Source organism: Pollicipes pollicipes, unplaced genomic scaffold (genome assembly GCF_011947565.3).
Source record: "Pollicipes pollicipes isolate AB1234 unplaced genomic scaffold, Ppol_2.1 Scaffold_4002;HRSCAF=4701_pilon_pilon_pilon, whole genome shotgun sequence".
Classification (NCBI taxonomy): Eukaryota; Metazoa; Arthropoda; class Thecostraca; order Pollicipedomorpha; family Pollicipedidae; genus Pollicipes; species Pollicipes pollicipes.
This window is the reverse complement of record NW_023596420.1, coordinates 46,503,664-46,523,771: the sequence shown is the minus strand read 5'-3', so window position 1 is coordinate 46,523,771 and position 20,108 is coordinate 46,503,664. Positions and strand designations below refer to the sequence as shown.

The window sequence follows — 20,108 nt, the reverse complement described above, 5'->3', positions numbered from 1 at the left end:
CCACCCGGACTAAAACTAAAGCTGGCCACCGTCTCGTGGAAAAAAAAACGTAACGTTTGGTACGCAAATCATTAAGAGCGAACACGAAGTCGCTGGCGCCGGTCGCATCGACGCTGATTGCAACGGCGCCGCCACGGCAATGTTTACAAAAATAGACGAATCCCCGTGTGGCGAGATCAGCGCCTGCCGGAGGGCGGCGGCACTCGGTAGTACCCAGCCCCGTGCCTCGGGGGGGGGGGGGGGGGAGCGTCACGATCCGACCCCGGACGCGTGCCTCGCTCTGCACTGAGGCCGCGTTGCTGCCGGCGCTTTTGTGCAGGAGGCGGCGGCCGACAGGCGACCGACGACACTCGCCGTCCCGGCAGTCTGCGCATGGCGCTGTGTGGCGCCCCGACGGTCTGTACAGGGCGCCGTCTACCGCCTCCGGAAGTCTTTGCAGGGCGCTGTCTGCTGCCGCCGCGGCAGTCTGTACAGGGCGCTGCCGTCGCTCCGTTCAGAGGTAGAACAGATGGTCGGCGATTCGCTCGTCGTGATGAGTGTGCAGCACCTGGCCCACCATGGCCGCCAGCTTGTGGGCGTACTGCAAAGGAACGAGCCCAGTCAGACGGACTGGGAGCCGCAGGACATCTCACCACAGCTGATCCCATCGCGAGCGTCACACTTCACGGCCGCATCAAACAGCGTAAGGCTCGCCGGGCGCGCCACGCGGGGTCGCCAGCGCTGGACAGCGGCCGAGGCGCGGCGAGAGGGAAGCGGGGCGGAGCGGACCTGCACAGCCGGCCGGGTGGCCAGCTGGACAGCAAAAGCGCAGCGAAAGGGGGGCGGGGCGGAGCGAGCCAGCACAGCCGGCCGGGAGGCCAGCTGGACAGCGGCGAGGCGCGGCGAGAGGGGAGCGGGGAAGGGCGGGCCTGCGCGGCCACCTGGACAGCGGCCGAGGCGTGGCGAGAGAGGAAAGCGGCAGAGCGAGCCTGCACAGCCGGCCAGGCGGCCAGCTGGACGGCGGCCGAGGCGTGGCGAGAGGGGAGCGGGGCGGAGCGAGCCTGCACGGCCGGCCGGGCGGCCAGCTGACGCGCCTCACCTGGACCGGAGCCGGCACACGCACGGTGCCGCACCAGTTGTAGTAGAGGTGGCACGCCTTGTAGGCCAGCTTTTGCAGCACGTCCGGCGGCCAGGCGCCGCCGTCCCGCAGCACAATGTAGTGCGTGGGCGCCACGGTGCCCTGGTTCACGTGCTGCGACACTAGGAAGAAGTCGAACAGGTGGCGGCCGGTGACGGCGTGGTCCACCAGCGTGCCGGGCCCGGGGTTGGCGATGGCGCGGCCCTGACAGGAGGGGGGGGGGGGGGGGGTGGGGGGGGGGGGGGGGGGGGGGGGGCACCGTCAGCCGGGCGGCGGCCGCCACGGCAGCGGCTCACGCTCCGGCACACCCGCATCGGCAGCCCCGGCCGGCCACCAGGCACCGGCCGGAAAGCTCACGGCTGCAGGGGACTTGCCAAACAGATTCCCAAACGCGAATAGGTCGAACGCATCAAAGAAATACGGCATGTGAAAAATAAGGTGGCATGATGGCAATACAACGCCTATTAAAGGGAATATTCCACATCTGGATATAATGAATGAAACATCAAATATGATGAAAAAGTTCACTTATTACTGTTAGTACACTTTTATTCGAAAATGCTGCTATGGACAACAGCATTTCTCTGGAAATTGTGCCTGCGGACGTCATATATGAGCGGCTCGATAATTACACCTTTCTTGGACTTGACCGGCGCATGGACAATGAAATAGCAGGATTGAAACAACGTTATCATGACGCTATGCATTTCAATGTGACCTTGAAATACTCTTCCGCAACTTCTTTCCCACATCTCTGCGACCTTTAAGCTCAGGAACGAAATGGTTTTAGGTCACAAAAGGCCATGGCCGTGAACTGCACCAAAACGTCTTCAATATGGTTTTTTCAGTTAAAATCCCCATACAAATGTAATCACTCCCTCTATATGCACCGTCTTAAGATATGGCACATCAAACTCAACAGGTAAGTCGCACAAAACGTAGACAAAATAAAACACATACAACAAAACAAAATACAATACACCAAGAGAGTAGATTCACTTTCCTCATGACTGGAAGCAAAATACTGTGAAGTTCTGTACACGAGGCAGACTTGCATTAAGAAACGGTACGTTGACAGCCTGACCACCGCGTGAGGCGGCACAAGGAACATGCCGAGCATCATACTGCGGCTGAGCGCCCCACTCAACAAAAGGAGACCAAGACAGACGGCGGCCGGCCGGTAGCCGGCCGCTCACCGGGGACGAGAGAGAGAGAGAGAGAGAGAGAGAGAGAGAGAGAGAGAGAGAGAGAGAGAGAGAGAGAGAGAGAGAGAGAGACGAGAGAGGAGAGAGAGTGAGGAGAGACAGAGACAGAGACAAGTAGACAGAGACAGAGACAGAGCCAGAGACGAGACAGAGGACAGAGACGAGAACAGAGACAGAGACAGAGGACAGAGACAGAGACAAGAGACAGAGACAGAGACAGAGACAGAGACAGAGACAGAGACCGAGACAGAGGACAGAGACGAGGACAGAGACAGAGACAGATGACCAGAGACAGAGACAGAGACCAGAGACAGAGACAGAGACAGAGACGAGACAGAGACCGAGACAGAGACAGATACAGAGACAGAGGACAGAGACAGAGACGATACAGAGACAGAGACAGAGACAGAGACAGAGACAGAGACAGAGACAGAGACAGAGGACAGAGACAGAGACAGACGACAGAGACAGAGGACAGAGACAGAGACAGAGACAGAGACAGAGACAGAAGGACAGAGACAGAGACAGAGACAGACAGAGACAGAGACGAGACAGAGACAAGACAGAGACAGAGACAGATACAGAGACAGAGACAGAGACAGAGACAGAGACAGAGACAGAGACAGAGCAGAGACAGAGACAGAGACAGAGACAGATACAGAGACAGAGACAGAGACAGAGACAGAGACAGACAGAGACGAAGACAGAGACAGGGACAGAGACAGGGACAGGGACAGGACAGGGACAGGGACAGGGACAGGGACAGGGACAGGGACAGGACAGGGACAGGGACAGGGACAGGGACAGGGGACAGGGACAGGGACAGGACAGAGAGAGAGAGAGAGAGAGAGAGAGAGAGAGAGAAGAGAGGAGAGAGAGAGAGAGAGAGAGAGAGAGAGATAGAGAGATAGAGAGAGAGAGAGAGAGAGAGAGAGAGGAGAGAAGAGAGAGAGAGAGAGACGACCGAGACCGAGAGAGAGAGAGACGACCGAGACCGAGAGAGAGAGACGACCGAGACCGAGAGAAGAGAGACACCGAGACCGAGAGAGAGAAGACGACCGAGACCGAGAGAGAGAGAGACGACCGATACCGAGAGAGAGAGAGACGACCGAGACCGAGAGAGAGAGAGACGACCGAGACCGGAGAGAGAGAGACGACCGAGACCGAGAGAGAGAGACGACCGAGACCGGAGAGAGAGAGAGACGACCGAGACCGAGAGAGACGACCGAGACCGAGAGAGACGACCGAGACCGAGAGAGACGACCGAGACCGAGAGAGACGACCGAGACCGAGAGAGACGACCGAGACCGAGAGAGACGACCGAGACCGAGAGAGACGACCGAGACCGAGAGAGACGACCGAGAGACCGAGAGAGACGACCGAGACCGAGAGAGACGACCGAGACCGAGAGAGACGACCGAGACCGAGAGAGACGACCGAGACCGAGACCGCAGACCACACACGAGATCGAGACCGAGACCGCAGACCACACACGAGATCGAGACCGAGATGGAGACCGCACACGAGAGACCGAGACCGCAGACCAGACCAGACCACACACGAGACCGATACTGCAGACCGCAAACACGACCGAGACCGCAGACGAGGCTGAGACCGCGGACGAGCCCGAGACCACAGACGCGACCAAGACCGCGGGCCAAACCGTGACGGGCGCGCAGGGCCCACCAGCGGGACCGGCGGCGCTCTTACTTGGGCGTGGAAGATGCGCGTGTTGATGCGCTTCTGTACGATGATGACGTTCAGGCGCGGCTGGTAGTCGGGGAACGTGGAGAACACCGACTCATACTGCGGGATCTGACGGCGGCCGAGGTGCAGTGACGTCAGCCGCGTCGGGGGGGGGGGGGGGCGGCGACAGCCGGGCACGGCCCCACTCCGGCTCGCTGGACCCTGCGTCCGGTCGCCGCCAGCCCGCTAACGACGGCACCCACGCCAGGCCGACGGCACGTGACACCGGCGTTACGGCGAGCGCGTGCCGACGCCAGGCACGGCGCCAGCCAACACGCCACCATCGTCTCGTTTTCAAGAGCCGGCGTCCTTCAAGGCTGACGCCACTCTACATCCCAGACGGCATCGAGATGGCGCCACCCCACCAGTATCAGCACAGCGCTCTGCCGCTGGCGTCGGGCCGCCGCCGGCGCGCGTGCGCACCGGGGGGGGGGGGGGCTCACCTCGTGCATGGTGGTGGCCTGCAGCTGGCTGTCGCCCACGCCGTCCCTGAAGATGACGATGTGTTCGGGCAGGCTGTTGTTGGCCTGCGGACAGAGGCCGTGCGTCAGGCGGGCCCACCCAGCGGAGCCACCGCACGCGCCGCCGCCGCCGCCGCCGACGAACCTCGCCGAATCACAAACACTTCGTGGCCACTGCTCCATGAGCAGAAGGTCGCAGCGCGGCGAAAGTCCAGCAATGAAAGTGCAAGTACAACCGAAGTCCAAACTAAAAAGTCCAGCTGAATCCATCAATGAGAGGTGCCTCTCAGATCATTCCGTCCTGCCTCTCCGGGAGCGCCTGGGCTTCAGTGGCGGCCAACGTGCGGACTCACGCTGTGCCAGCGGCGCAGGGCGGTGAGCAGGCACATGCTGAGCGTGTCGCCCAGCTCCTGGCCGGGCTTCTGTATCCTCGCCTGCGAGTGGTACCTGGCAGCCAGGCCGGCCGCGGCGCGGTCACCACCAGACCGAGCCGAGCTACGCGCTCAGAGAGGCACAGCCCGACGACAGCACAGACAGACGGTACAGGCAGACAGACAGGTACAGCCATGCGGCGGGAGAGGGGACGGAGAGGCCTCGACAACACTGCTTGTCACCCGGTGCCCCAGCGCCCTCGGCCGCACTATGTTATGACGCTTTTGGTTATATTGTTTCTATATTGGTTATGGTTGTGCGTGTGCGTGTGCGTGTGCGCGTGCGCGTGCGCGTGCGCGTGCGCGTGCGCGTGCGCGTGCGCGTGCGCGTGCGCGTGCGCGTGTGTGCGCGTGCGCGCGCGCGCGTGTGCGTGCGCGTGCGCGTGCGCGTGCGCGTGCGCGTGCGCGTGTGCGTGTGCGTGTGCGTGTGCGTGTGTGTGTGTGTGTGTGTGTGTGTGTGTGTGTGTGTGTGTGTGTGTGTGTGTGTGTGTGTGTGTGTGTGTGTGTGTGTGTGTGTGTGTGTGTGTCATTGGGGCTTTACGACGCACTCAGCTGCTGAGGCCATATGACGTCGCCTGCCTCACCCTGGCAAGAAGGGCGGGCACCGCGGGGAATCGAACCGCGTACCTCTGGTTTCCTAGACGTGCAGTGGTTAATGCGGATGCGTTAACCCCTACACGACCGGCACCCCTATTGGTTATGGTTATGGCAACTGCGATCATATACCACAAGGCATCAACCATAACAGGGCGCCCCACAACGCATTAACTGTAACGTCCTCGAGCAGACTAATCTCACTAGCCACGGGTGCACGCCACGTTGTGTTCAGCCTCGAGTGCTTTCCTAGGCTTCGCGGTCCTCGCGTTTATACTACCATTACACTGGCGCGAGCTGTGCGGCCGCATCCGAATGCAGCTGCTTTGGGCGCCTGGTCTAGTTTCTGCCCACTGTCAGCGTGGAAGCGGCGAGAGCCGCAGCGGGGCGCCCACCTGGTCTGGTCCGGGTTCAGAGCCGACACGAACGCCAGCACCGAGTTGTTGTTGCCGCGCGGGCTGTCGTGGTACACGTCCACGCCGCACAACATCACGTTCCTCTGCAACAAGGCCGGCCGACCGATCAGCGCTCAGCAGCGGGCCCGGCGCGGCGCGCCACACCGGCCGCGCGCGCCGCCGCCGCCGCGTCCCGCCCGGCCCCGGAGCGGTGTCCGGCCGCCGGCGACGGCCCGGCGCTGACGCAGCGGTCACGTCCCAGCGCTTCACATCAGACGGACGGCGCCGCGCAGGGGGAGCCGACAGACACTCACCACCGGCATCCTGCAGGACCACAGCTCGCCACCCAGCTTGCAGTTCATCTGCATGGCGATCTTGAAGGCGATCGGTCGGAGTTTGCCGAACTCCTTGTTGATCGTGCGGAAGTTGACCACCTGGGGCGCGCACAGGCGTGGCCGGGTCAGACACAGAACACGCGCAGACGGCCAGCAGCGATGCTGCCACAATTCGGCAAGGTTGGCATCCCGACTGTGGACACACAAATTGATGAAACGACGTCATGAAAACATTACTATCATGGTGGCGCTCTGATGTTTAAGGGCACGTTCCCCGAAAGTTCTGGTCAGATGTGGAAGAAAATCAGCTTGATCATAAGCAGCTTCAAGCATGTTCCTGGAAAGCATGTCGGGATCATTCGTCGCAGCCAGGTGAATTTCAAACTAAACTTGGGTGTCCTCAACAGTGCCGAGTCTAGCGGCATGTCTTCCCCATTCACGTCCGCCCCATTGCATGGCGCCATCGGCCGTCGCGCGCCGGCGGCGAGCCGGGTCTGGCGCCGCTCCTGCCGGACGGGGCGGAGCGGCCCTGCCAGCGGCGCGCCTCACCTGGCTGGCCACGGGCATGGTCACGTAGCAGAGCTTCTTGATGGCCGCATACCGGTCCTCCCGCTGGCTGGGCATGATGGCCAGGATGATCTGCAGCTGCACAGCAGACACGGGCCACACGTCACACACACACGCAGGGCCGGCGGACAGACAAACCCTCCCGTCAGAGCCCGTCTCTTCCGGGGGGATCCCGGCCGACCCGCCCCGGCGCGACCGAGCACTAACGGCACATCTCCCGCGGCCGTCAGGGCAGCTCTCGCCGGGGCCGCGAGCGGCGCGCCGGCCGTCGCCAGACCGCCGCCCGGGGCGCCGACTGACCTCGGGTCGGATGGCACGCCGCATGGCGTCGACGAACGTCTCGGTGCGCTCGTTGGGCAGCGACACCATCTGCGGCTGCACAGCGTTCATGCCGACGCCCTGGCACGCCTGCATCAGACTGTTGACCAGCTGGCGGGCCGCGTGCTCGTTCCGGTTCAGGAACACCACCAGCCAGCAGCGCAGATCCACCGTGGTCAGTGCCTTGTTGCTCCTGGAGGCGGCCGGCCGAGATGTTGAGCCAGGCGCCCAGCCGCCACACTACATCAGGCCCGCGGGGTATGTGTGAACGTTCGCTTATTAGCAATTGACAATATTTAGCTTTCCAGTAAAACGTGAACCTGAGCCAAGCACGTCATCTTGAAATCAGACTGTAATGCTCATTCAAGGCAACTAAAATTAGAACATACCTTAGTAGGTCCATAATTTTTTCATGAAATACCTCGGCTCCTGAACTCAGATGCATTTCATTTGGGATGTTTTTGTATGATTATTCATGGCACCACCAGACGTGACGATTAACAGAGACGTTTAACGACAGGTTTGCGGCGAAGGGCTCCGTTTAACCGAGTCCCTGGCCGGCGCCTTTCGCGCCGAAACATCGCCCTGACCACCACACTCACACGGAAAGGCGCAGCTGACTGGACGAGGCATGGCCGGCTGCATCTTCATTTTTAAAAATGCTTACCTTCTTCAACAGTTTCCGCCGGAAGAGTTCGCGCGCAACTTGACGATGACACATCAAGAGAAAGCTCAACTTAGTTTCGAAACGTAACTATGATGCAAACAGTAAGAAATAAAACAGGGCAATAGGGAAAAGAGAGCAAAAATACACCGAACGCAGTTAAGGCGCACTGCGGCTACGCGAGCCACGTACTTGATGGCGCGGTCCCAGGAGCAGTCGCGTGTGTCGGGCTGGATCTCGCGGCCGCCGCCCACCCGCAGCGACTCCTGCTCCAGCTGGCGGCCGTCCAGCCGCGACACGCCGTCGTCCAGGCTCAGGCCCCACTCCTCCAGCACGGCGTTGGCCTCCGGGCAGCCTGTCGGCCGACCGCAGGCGCTGCTCAGCCCATCGCCTCCTCCCCCGGAGCACGCGGCGAGGCGCACGATTGGTTACCTTTTACCCACTCCGTGCTTCAGGCACCTCCAGTTCTTTGCACGGGTGTCTTTATCGACGGACGTACCTCGACGCTTTGCATGCGGGTAAAAGCTCGATATTGGGGTGCCGGTAGTGCAGTGGTTAATGCATCTGCGTCAACCAACGCGCGTCTGGGAAACTAGAGGTACGGGTTCGATTTCCCGCGGTGCCCGCCCTTCCTGCCAGGGTGAGAGGCAGGCGACGCCATATAGGCCTCAGTAGCTGCGTGCTTCGTAAAGCCCCAATGACATGACATGACAAAGCTCGATATTTGAAATGCTCTCCAAATGGGGGACCCGTGTCACCCACCCTTGATGCGACGTATGAAGGTGGCCAGGTGGCGGACGCGGTCCTCGGGCTTGACGGCCGTTTGGCTGATGAGGTCCTTCATCATGCGGAAGTCGGAGCGCTGGGCGTCCGTCAGGCCGGTCATGTGACACAGCTCGGGGATCAGGCAGAGGTCCACCTGCTGCTCCTGCGGCGGACACAGACGGCCGTCGGACGGCTGTGGGGTCCGGCACGTGGACGGCGCGGCGGTGGCGTCACGGACCGCGGTTCCCTGCCCCCCCCCCCCCCCCCCGCCCTCCGGCGACATTATCGCCTGGGTGGCCGTCGCCGCCAAATACTCCCGATGACTGGCTGTTAGCCGCTAGCTCATGGTTAGCGATACACTAACGACGAAAAACGACTGACAGGCAGCCGTTGCAGCCCCACCATGCCGCCCGAAAGTGGCTCGTAAACGACACCGATACTTATATCACGTTTCTTTTGACGAAGACACACACGTCCCGCGGCGGCGACTGCGGTCGTAAGGGCAGCACGGACCGGAAACACGGGAGTGGGGTCCTTCCCGCCGGCTTCCTCGTGGCTCCAGCGACAGCTTACAGGGAGCGGGCAGCAGCCGTGGAACAGATCTGGGCCGCTGAACGACGGCCGCTTGAAAAACGGAGCCAGGATTACCCTGCCCAGTCGAGGGGCGTCATGCGACGGCTGCCGGCGGCTGGCAAATGACGAACCTGTTTGTCTCTTTTCTTGGGGCGCGATATCAGCAGCGGCTGGTCCGGGTTCTTGATGTCCAGCATGTAGTGCTTCTTGTAGTACTCCATGTACGTGATCTGCGTTAGAAGCGGCACGTGACGCGTGAGGCCACCCGGAAAAGTGCAGCAACGTTAAACCGAGATAAACCAAGGAGGGCAGCTGGAGCTTTCCAGCCAACCCAGGAATAAACATGCCCTAGCGTTGCATACACGCACGCAGGCGTACGAGCTTTTTTCGGGCCCCAGCCGTGATGGTTATGAGAGGCGTGTGCCAGATACAAGGCAATCGGCGCAGCGGCCGGCCGGCTCACCGTGGTGCCGTCCGACAGAGTGAAGCTGTCCTTGGGCGTCATGGTGTAGTCGATGTCGTCGACGCGGTAGGTCTTCTTGTTGTAGCGCGTCATCACGACGTGGCCAATGAGCGTCTTGAAGACGGTATCTTGCCAGCGGGCCGGGTTGGTGTTGAAGGCGTCCTCGCTGGCGAGGGGGAGGCGGCAGAGCGTGAGCGGCAGGGCGGGTCCCGGTCCCGTCTCCTCGCCGTCTCGCGGCAGACAGCCGTCGGTGGCCGGCGGAGGCAGACTGCCGGCCGCCGCCGGCCCCAGAGGGCATGCCCGGCGGCGGCCTGCAGCTGACCCGTCCACAACCACCCACACGCCAACACACACCGCCCAGCAGCGGGGGCAGGGCGGGCACAGCGGCGCGCCGAGGCCGGCACCAGCCGTCACTCACATGCACTCCATGGCCGTGGAGGTGTGCAGCACGCGGTGGGCCACGTCCACGTTCAGCTTGATGCCTCCCTCGTAGCAGTGGATGGCCGTGATGTAGCCGGGCCACACCTCCATCCTGCCGGGACGGGCGGCAGTCAACGGGCGCCGGCATGAGCCACGCCGCCGCTCGACCCGGCAGACACTCGAGCCCGCTACACTCGTGTGAGCGGGTACACCGCGCCGGACAGCCAGCAAGCGGGGACAGCTCTGCGGCGGAGCGGCGCTGGACAGCCAGCAAGCGGGGACAGCTCTGCGGCGGAGAGACACTGGACAGCCAGCAGGTGGGGACAGCTGCGCGGCGGAACGGCGCCAAACAGCCAAGCTGGCGAGCAGGGGGGGGGGGGGGGGCAGTGCGTCCACTATCCCCCGCTGACGGCTGGGCTGCCACCCACCGGTGTTTGGGGATCTGTTTGGCAGCGGCGCTGTCGAAGAAGGAGCGCTGCAAGGGCGACAACTGCAGCCGGCCCATGATGCGCTTCATGCACACGTTCAGCAGGTGGATGCAGGCCTCCAGCGGCGTCTCCTTCTTCCAGATAAACTCAACAAGCACGGGCGGCGACGCGCCGTCGGGGTGCGGCACCTGGATGGAGGTCACCTGCCGGGCGACCGGACGTCAGGTCAGCCGAGGTCAGCTGCTGCAGGCCGCGGGACACCCGACACCCAATCGGCCCAGTCACACAGCCGTCTCTGCACGTGAAAACAGCTCAGAAGTGAGCCGCGAACTTCTGAATAGTGCCACAGGGTACTGATGCCACACGCTGAGCCACACGCTGTACAAATGGCGGGTAGTCGTACGAACACCCATGCCTGAAGGGCCACAACCTGACCCACTACCAAATAGCCAAGCATGTCGCCATCGCAAACAGCGCAGCGACGTTCACCTCCAGCGGCGGCTCCGCCCGAGCGCAGTGCCAGGGCCGTCCCGCGCCAGCCGTGCGGAGCGCGCGGCGGCGCGCGGCGCCACGCGCCGGTCCCCTCTCACCTCGCTCGGCAGCCGCATGGGCAGGTAGTACTTGCCGCCGTCGTGCACGCTGGCCGTGCCGATGACGGCGCGCACGCGCTCGTGCCGCAGCAGCCGAAACCGCAGCGACACCGAGTCCTGGTAGGGCGTGAAGCGCAGCTGGTACTCGTGCACGGCGCGGCCCGGCTGCATGCGCAGTCCGATGTGGTTCGTGTAGAGGTCCACCCTGCCGCAGCGGACCGGAGGAGGGCGCGCTCAGAGCGGGCGCCGGCCGGCAGCGCGCGCCGCACGCACGGCGACGGCGCGCCTGCACGCACCGCCGGACGCCGGCGTTTGTGGCGGATCACCACACATGCCTTCAAACGGGACTGGACCGTGCAGCGAAGTGGGCTCGTCGCCTTGTGTGAATCCCGCCATGGATTACTGAGTACGTACACGAGACTGGGGCTAAACGACACAGTAATCACTCACGGGTACAAGGTAAGCAGCGACACGACGCTCCATACCGCATCACGCAACACACGCGTCAACTTTTGCTGTGCACATCTGGGACAAAATATGACGCACGTCGGCATAAGTGCCTGAATGTCAGCGCCAGCGACCAGGCGGCAGGCACCGGGCGCTGAGGACGGTGTGCTCACCGCCGACCGGAAGTACCCATCTTGATGACCGGCGGCTTCTCCAGGTCCACCTCCATGCGCTTAAAGCGGCCGGCCAGTCGGTCCACGTCCTGCGGGCTCTGCGCCGGGCCTGGAGATGGAGCCGTGGCTGGAGCCGGAGTCGCAGCTGGCGCAGATGGAGCCTGTCCACTGCAGCGACAGAACGCCAGGCATCAGCACGCACTCGACCGCAACCTGTGGCGGCACAGCACGAACCCGACCACAACCTGTGGCGGCACAGAACAAACCCGACCGCTACACCCGACCGCTACCTGTGGCGGCACAGCACGAACCCGACCGCTACACCCGACCGCTACCTGTGGCGGCACAGCACGAACCCGACCGCTACCTGTGGCGGCACAGCACGAACCCGACCACTACACCCGACCGCTACCTGTGGCGGCACAGCACGAACCCGACCGCTACACCCGACCGCTACCTGTGGCGGCACAACACGCCCATACGAGGCCGACACACAGCACCACGCGTTACACACAGTACAGCAGGCGGTGTGACCGCAGCACGACAGTATGTCTAGAATACAAGGCCATGTACATGTCAGCCCCACACCCAACGAGAAAAAGCATGAGTGTGAGACCTTTCAGTGACCGGAATGTTATGTAGACTAATGTCATCAACAGGACAGCAAGAATCACTGCTGGTCACTTGTGGTCAATACAACGGCTGACTGTAAGGGACCGTCACGGCTGTGCCACCATTGGCACGCCACAGCAGCCGGCAGCTTACGCCGAGCAGGGCAGCGCGGCGCCGGCCGCACTAGCCTCTCACCACTTCTGTTTGTGCCGCTCCAGGAGCAGGGTCAGAGCGCGGCCGCGGCCGGCCGGCGGCTGCGCCTGCGACGGTGGCGGCGTCGAGCCGACGTGCGGCGCCGGCGGCGGCGGGTCGGCGACGCGGCCCGGCTCGCTGGGCTGACCGCCGGCCAGCGCCTCTGCCGGCCGCACGCGCAGGTCACGGCCGGACACACCGCGCCGCGGCGGGACGCGGCGCTCCCACACACAACGGCCGCCCGGCCGCCAAACGGTCAGACGACCAAATCGGCGGCGAACCCGACGCCGCGTCCGTGGCGCTCGAGGCCGCGCCGGAGCGGCGCCTGGCAAGCGGTCGGCCGCCGCCAGCTTCACACCAGACAACCCACCAAAGCCCCACGTCAGACGCCTGAGCCAATCACCGGCAGGCCGGCACACTGCTCCCCCGCATCCAGCCGTCAGAGCCGCGCCGCTTCTCAGCATGGCCTCACTGGCGGCCGGCCGCGCGGCAATCCGTGCCACGTACTCTCTCTGTTGTGCTTCTCCAGCAGCATCTGGAGGCGTGCGGTCCTGCTGGGCGCGGCGGTGGCGGCGGCGGCGGGCGCTGCGGACGGCGGCGGCGCGTCTCCGGCCGGTCCCGGCACCGCCGCCAGCGGATGGTCGGGCACGCCGCCCTGCCAAAAGGCGACAACCCTGGTCAGGGGCCCGCACCACCTCAGATACGGGTCAGCGCTGTCGAGCTCATCTATTCTGCCATACTGGCTTCATTCTGAGGCATTCCGGTACAGTGTGGATTCAGGTAGTGTAGGCAAAACCTAATGTCATTATGCTGCACCATGTTGGAGGTCATGCACGCATAGCACAGTCAGTCTCAAGCTGTGCAATAAACCCTGATAATGGAGACAGACGCCTGGACTCCACTACAGGCATGCAGCAGTCACAAAACGGTTGTGTTGAACAATAAGCCAGCGCAAGATCAGTCCTGAACAACACGTGGTCAGCAGCGCGCGCGGAGCTGTCCTGAGCAGCTGGCTGTACCTCTGGACGGCGCGGACCTGTGGGGCGGCGCCGGCCCGGTCGACGGTGCGCGGTCGCCCGGCGCCCGGCTCACCTGGCTCTGCTGTGCGTCCTGCAGCTGGGCGCCCGGGCGCCGTTTGTACATCTCGAGCGCGCGCCGCATGGCCTCGCCCCGTCCGCCACGGCCCAGCGCCGGGCGCGATGCTCCGCCGTCGCCGTCCATCTCGGCCGCTCACACACACAGACGTGCTGCGGCACCGGAGCAGCGGCCGAGTCACACGAGGCCAAGTCGAAGCCAACCCGCCGAGAGACGGCAGCTGCCCCAGCACTGCCTCAGCTGAGGGGCGCTGCGGCACCGGAGCAGCAGCCGAGTCACACGAGGCCAAGTCGGAGCCAACCCGCCGAGAGACGGCAGCTGCCCCAGCACTGCCTCAGCTGAGGGGCGCTGCGGCACCGGAGCAGCAGCCGAGTCACACGAGACCAAGTCGGAGCCAACCCGCCGAGAGACGGCAGCTGCCCCAGCACTGCCTCAGCTGAGGGGCGCTGCGGCACTGGAGCAGCAGCCAAGTCACACGAGGCCAAGTCGGAGCCAACCCGCCGAGAGACGGCAGCTGCCCCAGCACTGCCTCAGCTGGTGACAGTCCCATGAGCCTCCCAGCAGAATAAAAACATCTAATAAATAGCTAAGGGACACTGCCCTGATCACGGGAAGGCCTTTGTACAGCCTTGCAGTCCCATAAAAAGGGACTTTAAAGGAATACCATGGACACTATCAAAAACCATTTTCAATCACATCCTCTCATATAGAATGTCCTATTAGAGCAATGGGGAGCTGCACAATCATGCATTGAAGCAGAGTCCTCAATAGAAGCCAGCCCTCAACACAACACTCTACTGTCTCCCAACATGGGGGTGATAATTTAGATGCATATGGTGTGAGGGCATTCCCAACTGACTCCCACTTTTCCAAACATTTGTGATCATAACAGTCCTTGTCTCTTGAGAACACCTCCCACAAAGTCTTTTGAAGGGACTTTTAAGCCACTAAATGATGATAATATATTGCCTTTGATAAATGATTGCCTGTGTTGTCTAATGAACCTAAGCTTGTCACCATTTGTTGAACATGCTTCTTACACCCCACAAGCAATGTTCATGTCCCTCTCATTTTTGACATTTTGAGTGATACAGTTTTATAAAAATGCAACCCAACCATGTTATACAAGGCCACTGAAGACCTAGAGCCTACACTCTGAGAAGCTAGCAGGGTAAAGGATGAAAATGGTGCCCAGGTGCTTCAAAATTGTCAGCCTTTTGGCATTAGCAAGATGATTGCTGCAAAAACCTGAAATAAGCATATCATTATTCCCTGAGTCAAAATGAGAAAATACTGGCATTGGCAACTGAAACAGAAACACTTACAATAAGTACAAATATGCATTTGTGTGCCAGGTATGGGAACAAAGTTGGCTTTGCAAAGCCACAGCTTTTCCAAACACCTCAGGATTCAGCCCCCACTTTGAGTCATTTAGTTTCCATGGGTGATTTCAACTTTCACCTCATGCCCTTTTAAGCAGCCAGTTTTGGCTTTGGTTTAGATCCTTCAGTAATTTTTGAACTATGGTTCCTGCTTTGGTTTTAAATGAGTTGGAATTGCTGACTTCTGCTTTGACATTGCCATTTTATAACTGCACTTTATATCTAGCTTCACAAAAACCACTGCCTGTCCCATCACTTCAACACATCACACAAATCTTGAGGCTGTGACTGGTATTTTAAGTTGCCAGGCAGTCTTAACAAAAATGGTCTGGAATCTCTCCACCACTGTACAGAATGCTAGTATTTAAGCAATTTCCTAGTCAACTAGTACCTAGACATCCAAGCACACCCAGTCCAGTTTCCAAAAAATTCATTCACTCCAAGATGCCTTTGTGACATTGGTGTGCCAGACTTCACACCAGTGTAGCCCAAACTCTGGTCAAACCAAACTGTTCCAACATTTAAAAACTTGCTGGTTGGAAACACCTTTGGGAGTATTCTTACTCAACTTCCCTATTTGATATCATATTTACCTGAAAGGCTGGCTCTCAACATGAGAATTAGTGGCAACAATGCACCATGCTATGATACATCACAATTACAAATATATGCTGAGTTCTTCCAAGATGTCAACACTTCATGGGAAAATTCCAGGGTAAGGTACATTTTATAGCATTTCCTCCAGGAACACCTACCAGTGACAGCAGGCAGGGTAACAAAGCTGCCAATGCGTACATGGAGCAACAGCCTAATTACACATGAAAAGCAAACCCATTTTAAATGAATCCCCTCTTCAATATTGCTATCTAGTGATGTCCTTTGCAGATTGAATCACTTCCCTTTTGAGAATTTAAGGACCTTGCTTGACTGCTGGCAACTGACGTCAGGAAATGACAGCACCACTCACCAAGTTGCCTTTGTCTTTTTCCTTCAATTATGACGAATATGCAATGAGTTCACACATTCACTAACACAAATCGCAGTCCACAGCTCTCCAACAACGCAAAAAAACAAGTTCTCCCAGATATGCGTTATCCAGCGTTACTGCATTCTGGGTAGGAGATACAATGACGTCATATGGAACTAAGCGATATTGCACCAACGCCACGGCGGCATGAAAACGCTGTTCTTTGAGGGCCGGTTTAGAAATAAATACTTCGATAAACCGGATTTAGTTTCAACCTAGCACATTCAATTAAGTATTTTTATCTTGGAAATGGCGTTGGCTTGCACCAGAGCTACAACTTACTGCTGAAATGCGGTTCCAACCTGCATCCAACGGATAGATAGGTTACCCATTTATAAGTGACTTATTCTAAGGAACTCTAGGCAGAAGTGTTTAGAAACAGTCCGTGTAAAAGATTACGACATACGACAACAGCAACATAGAATAGAGATGAGAATTGGCGGCCCAGACGCGCTTGTAGTCCCCTGGGACGCGCATAGACAAATTGGAATGCACACCCTGTAGCCTCAGGAGGGGTATTGCCTGGGTGGATGCAGGGTTGGCTCGTCCTCATGGGGTCAGTGATGAGTGAACCCCGGTAGGCGCAAATGTAAAGCGCACCATTTCAGCTGAAGATAGCAGATTTTCCTGTAAATGGAACGATTTCTGGCAAGTTTTGCAATTTTTGTCAGCCAAAGAGTGGTGGCCGACACCTGACCTGGGAAGTTGTCTTGGGATATATATAAGGGTAGTCGGAGTATAATTCCTTGAGTAAATTTTCCACCTAACCCACCCGACATTCTGAATCTGCTAGTTAACCAACAACTAGGATGATTATAGTAAAGTTAAAACAAAATTTGTGGTACCTATCCCTTTACAAAACCTTACTTTCACATTTCACTTCATATGCGTACTGTAGTACGACGACAAATGGACAGTTATTGTCCATTTCAAAATTCGGATTTAGCATTACCGATGATTTACATTTATTTACAAATAAATATTCATTTCAAGAACGAAGTATTGCATATCAAGACCGGGCATGTTAGCTACGACGAATATGGCGCGGGAACTGGTCCTAGAAAACGTAGTTTAGTAGGATTTATTTTTTGAAGTAGATCGTAACATTGATTTGTCAATAGAATATTTTGAATGTAAAATGTTCAAATTTTGTTCATATAGCGTTGAAATAAAGATGTAGGATACTACTATTACTCAGTTCACTGGCTAAATCTCCGTTCGTTATCATGTCACTAGTACCTACCAACCTTTGTGTAGTACCAACCAAAAACCACACTACGGGCCACCAAACTTTACTCCCCTGATGACGTCACGTATGTGCAACCTCCTCCAGTATCCTTGTACGCTACCCATAATGAGTATTCACGTGCGCTAGCGCGGCGATCGCGCCTGAAATTTGTATTTCAAGTGGGGTGTAACATTTTTGAGCAGTGCTAAATATTACTGGCAGCATAAATGGCGTCACTAATATACCTCACTGTTTAATCCTTCTCTGCGTTGCGAAACGACTGAACAACCGTCCCTCCATCGGACGTATTGCACCTGGAGTGTACACCATACTAGAGAAGCAACGACAATTCTCTTCGAACTGAGCGCGCGGCTCAATCTTAACTTTGAAGAAGGATAACCGCGACGACACGACTCGTGTGCCTCAGAAGTGCCGGCTCGGACGCATTGGTTTCCTTAGCACGCGATCTCCAACGGGCGGTGGTCCTCCAAGCAATATCACGAGTCCCCGTAACGGTCAGGCGCGTCACAACACCAGTATGCTTAAGTCTGCTGAGCAACCGGCGCAGTGCTGGCTGCTAGCTTCTGCAACAACTTCGTCATCGCTGGCATCAGCGTCGCCGTTATTCGTTATCGATTGTATGACTGGTGGCCTGTTTGGAGCAGCATTGTCTCGCCCGGAACTCCTCAGCAAGCTCAGGCTTAGTCGAGGCTCCTCAGCAAGTTCAAGCTCAGCCAGGATTCCTCAGCGAGCTCAGACTCAGCCAAGGCTACTCAGCCGGAACTTTTTAGTGAAAGCAGCCTCAGCCTGAGCTCCCCAGTGAGCTCAGGTTCAGCCACAGTTCCTCAGCGAGCTCAGGCTCAGCCAAAGTTGCCCAGCGATCCCAAGTTCAGCCAGAACTCAAGCGAGCTCAGGCTCGGCTACAAATGCTCCGCGCGCTCAGGCTAAGGCAGAACTGCTCAGCGAGCTCAGGCTCAGCAACAACTTCTCAGCGAACCCAGGTTCAGCCAGAACAACTCGGCGAGCTCAGGCTCAGCCAGAACTCCTCAGCGAGCTTATGCTTGGCCAGGACTGCTCAGCGCGCTCACAAGCACCACAAATCGCCCCACATCTCTATTTTCGGGGGCGTGGCACCAAAGCCTAGGGGCACCGCATAGGGCCACAATCCTTGATTCTCAAGGAGCACCAAATTCCAAGAACACTACAACTACAACAACTACAATATTCGCACTACAATTGTCTGCGTCTTCCACCCAAACGAAATTCTAGCAGACCCACTCCGCGAAGGGCACCAAAAACCTTAACACCTGGGCATCATAACCTTACAGAGGCACACAATGCCAGAGACACCACAAAGCAGTGGCGGATCCGGAGCGGGATGGGGCAGAGAGCCCTGCCCCTTCCCCTTGGGCCCTGTGAAGATTCGGCGCCCCTAAGAGACACCAAAATTTTATGGTGAAAAGGGCACGAAAGCCTTCATTTCGGAACCACAGCCTATATCGTTAAGAGAGACAAAATTTTAGGGAAAACCAAAAGGGCACAAAATCTTCGATTTTGAGTCACGAGCCTAGAGGGACCTGGTGTCCCTTCAAGGACACCAAAACCAGCGGTACACAATATCTTCGTCTGCCCTCTGATAAAATCACGACAGAGGGCCCCAAACATCTGCTTTAAAGCCAAGTCCAATTCCAGGGGGCACCAGAAACGGCTTTAAAATCCACGAGGAGCTGAAGTCTAAGTTCACCCCTTATACAGCTCAGGTAACGGGAGAGGGGCAGAAGCACGCAAATCCTTGCCCTTGCTCCCACAGGGCCCGAGGACACCGAAGGTTCCAAGGTTCCCGAACGGTCCTTTGGGCCCCTTGTGGCCGACGAGCAACGGCTCGATTGGAAGGTCCGAAGTGCAGGCCGGATGTCCTAATAAGGACCGTAGCCCGAAGGCCAAGCTCTCAAATGCCCTGTCATGTCAAATGTCCTGAGCACGTCTTGTATCAATTTGAAGCCCCCTGGAACAGTGATTGCCTCTATTTGAGTCAGATGACTGATAACCCCAGTGCTGAACTGTAGGTTCCGCGCCGGTCTAGGCCCTAGGGGGCCCACTTCCAAAGCAGGAGCAAGGCCAACACGCAGATACCAATCAGTAGGCCTCCTATATTGGTCGAGGCCCCTGAAACAGTGATGGACCTCTTGTGCTGATAAGGGCTCACGGTGCCTAAAGGGGTCGATGTGTCGACAATGAGCCTCAGGCCGACCAGGGACACATTTGCTGCGTAGGAAAAGGAATGTGACCCCGAATATCAAAAAGCCTCTCGTGCTAGTTGGACCCTGTTACCAATGAAAAAATATTGAAGGCAAGGTTTCGTATTCACAATGAAACGGTGAAAACACGCCCCGCTGTACGTGTGGGCGCGCGCGCATTCGTGTGTACTGTAAACAGTACTTTCACATAGCCTGGGTCCAGAGGCGCTGGCATCAGGGGGCACGGGGGCACGTCCCCCCCCCCCCCCATCTAGATCCCGATTTGAGGGTCAAATGGGCCCGCAGAACTGTGGAGATCGTATTACGGATCCTGACCCTGCAGGTCGGGTTCTCGAATGTCACTCAAAAGGGCCCTTTTCGCCAATGGGGGCTCTGGGTGGATAAGGGCCTCTCTGCCTGATATGATGCTTAATGCCTGACGGACGTAGTGGATGGGGCCTCTATGTCTATCAGGCATCACAAGGGCTGAACAGTAGGCGACCAGTCGGTCTGTACTTGGCGGCCCATTTCCCAAACAGGGACGAGGCTAGGGCCCGTACTTTACATTGGTCGGAACTTAGTCATTGAGAGAAGTCTGTGTTGGTCAGGGGCCCACAGTGCCTAACAGGGGTCCTATGTTAGC

The 20,108-nt window shown here is 58.6% G+C and overlaps 1 protein-coding gene and 1 long non-coding RNA gene across 2 annotated transcripts; both read right to left on the bottom strand.

Annotated features, from left to right (window-relative positions):
* Positions 1-244: 244 nt before the first annotated feature.
* LOC119093687 (piwi-like protein Ago3) lies at positions 245-12,566 on the bottom strand. The gene is made up of 18 exons (XM_037216689.1): positions 12,500-12,566; positions 11,693-11,860; positions 11,073-11,277; positions 10,483-10,685; positions 10,053-10,166; positions 9,635-9,800; positions 9,303-9,401; positions 8,596-8,761; positions 8,026-8,188; positions 7,152-7,362; positions 6,834-6,929; positions 6,264-6,383; positions 5,950-6,053; positions 4,883-4,976; positions 4,512-4,595; positions 4,033-4,137; positions 1,079-1,321; positions 245-580 (listed from the first exon to the last, which is right to left on the bottom strand). The coding sequence occupies exons 2-18, from the start codon at positions 11,746-11,748 to the stop codon at positions 494-496; spliced, it is 2,316 nt and encodes a 771-aa protein (XP_037072584.1). The 5' UTR covers positions 11,749-11,860; positions 12,500-12,566; the 3' UTR covers positions 245-493.
* A 359-nt stretch (positions 12,567-12,925) lies between these two features.
* LOC119093688 (uncharacterized) lies at positions 12,926-16,036 on the bottom strand. The gene is made up of 3 exons (XR_005093657.1): positions 15,941-16,036; positions 13,589-13,743; positions 12,926-13,151 (listed from the first exon to the last, which is right to left on the bottom strand). It is a non-coding gene; the product is annotated as an uncharacterized LOC119093688 (long non-coding RNA).
* Between the last annotated feature and the right edge of the window lie 4,072 nt (positions 16,037-20,108).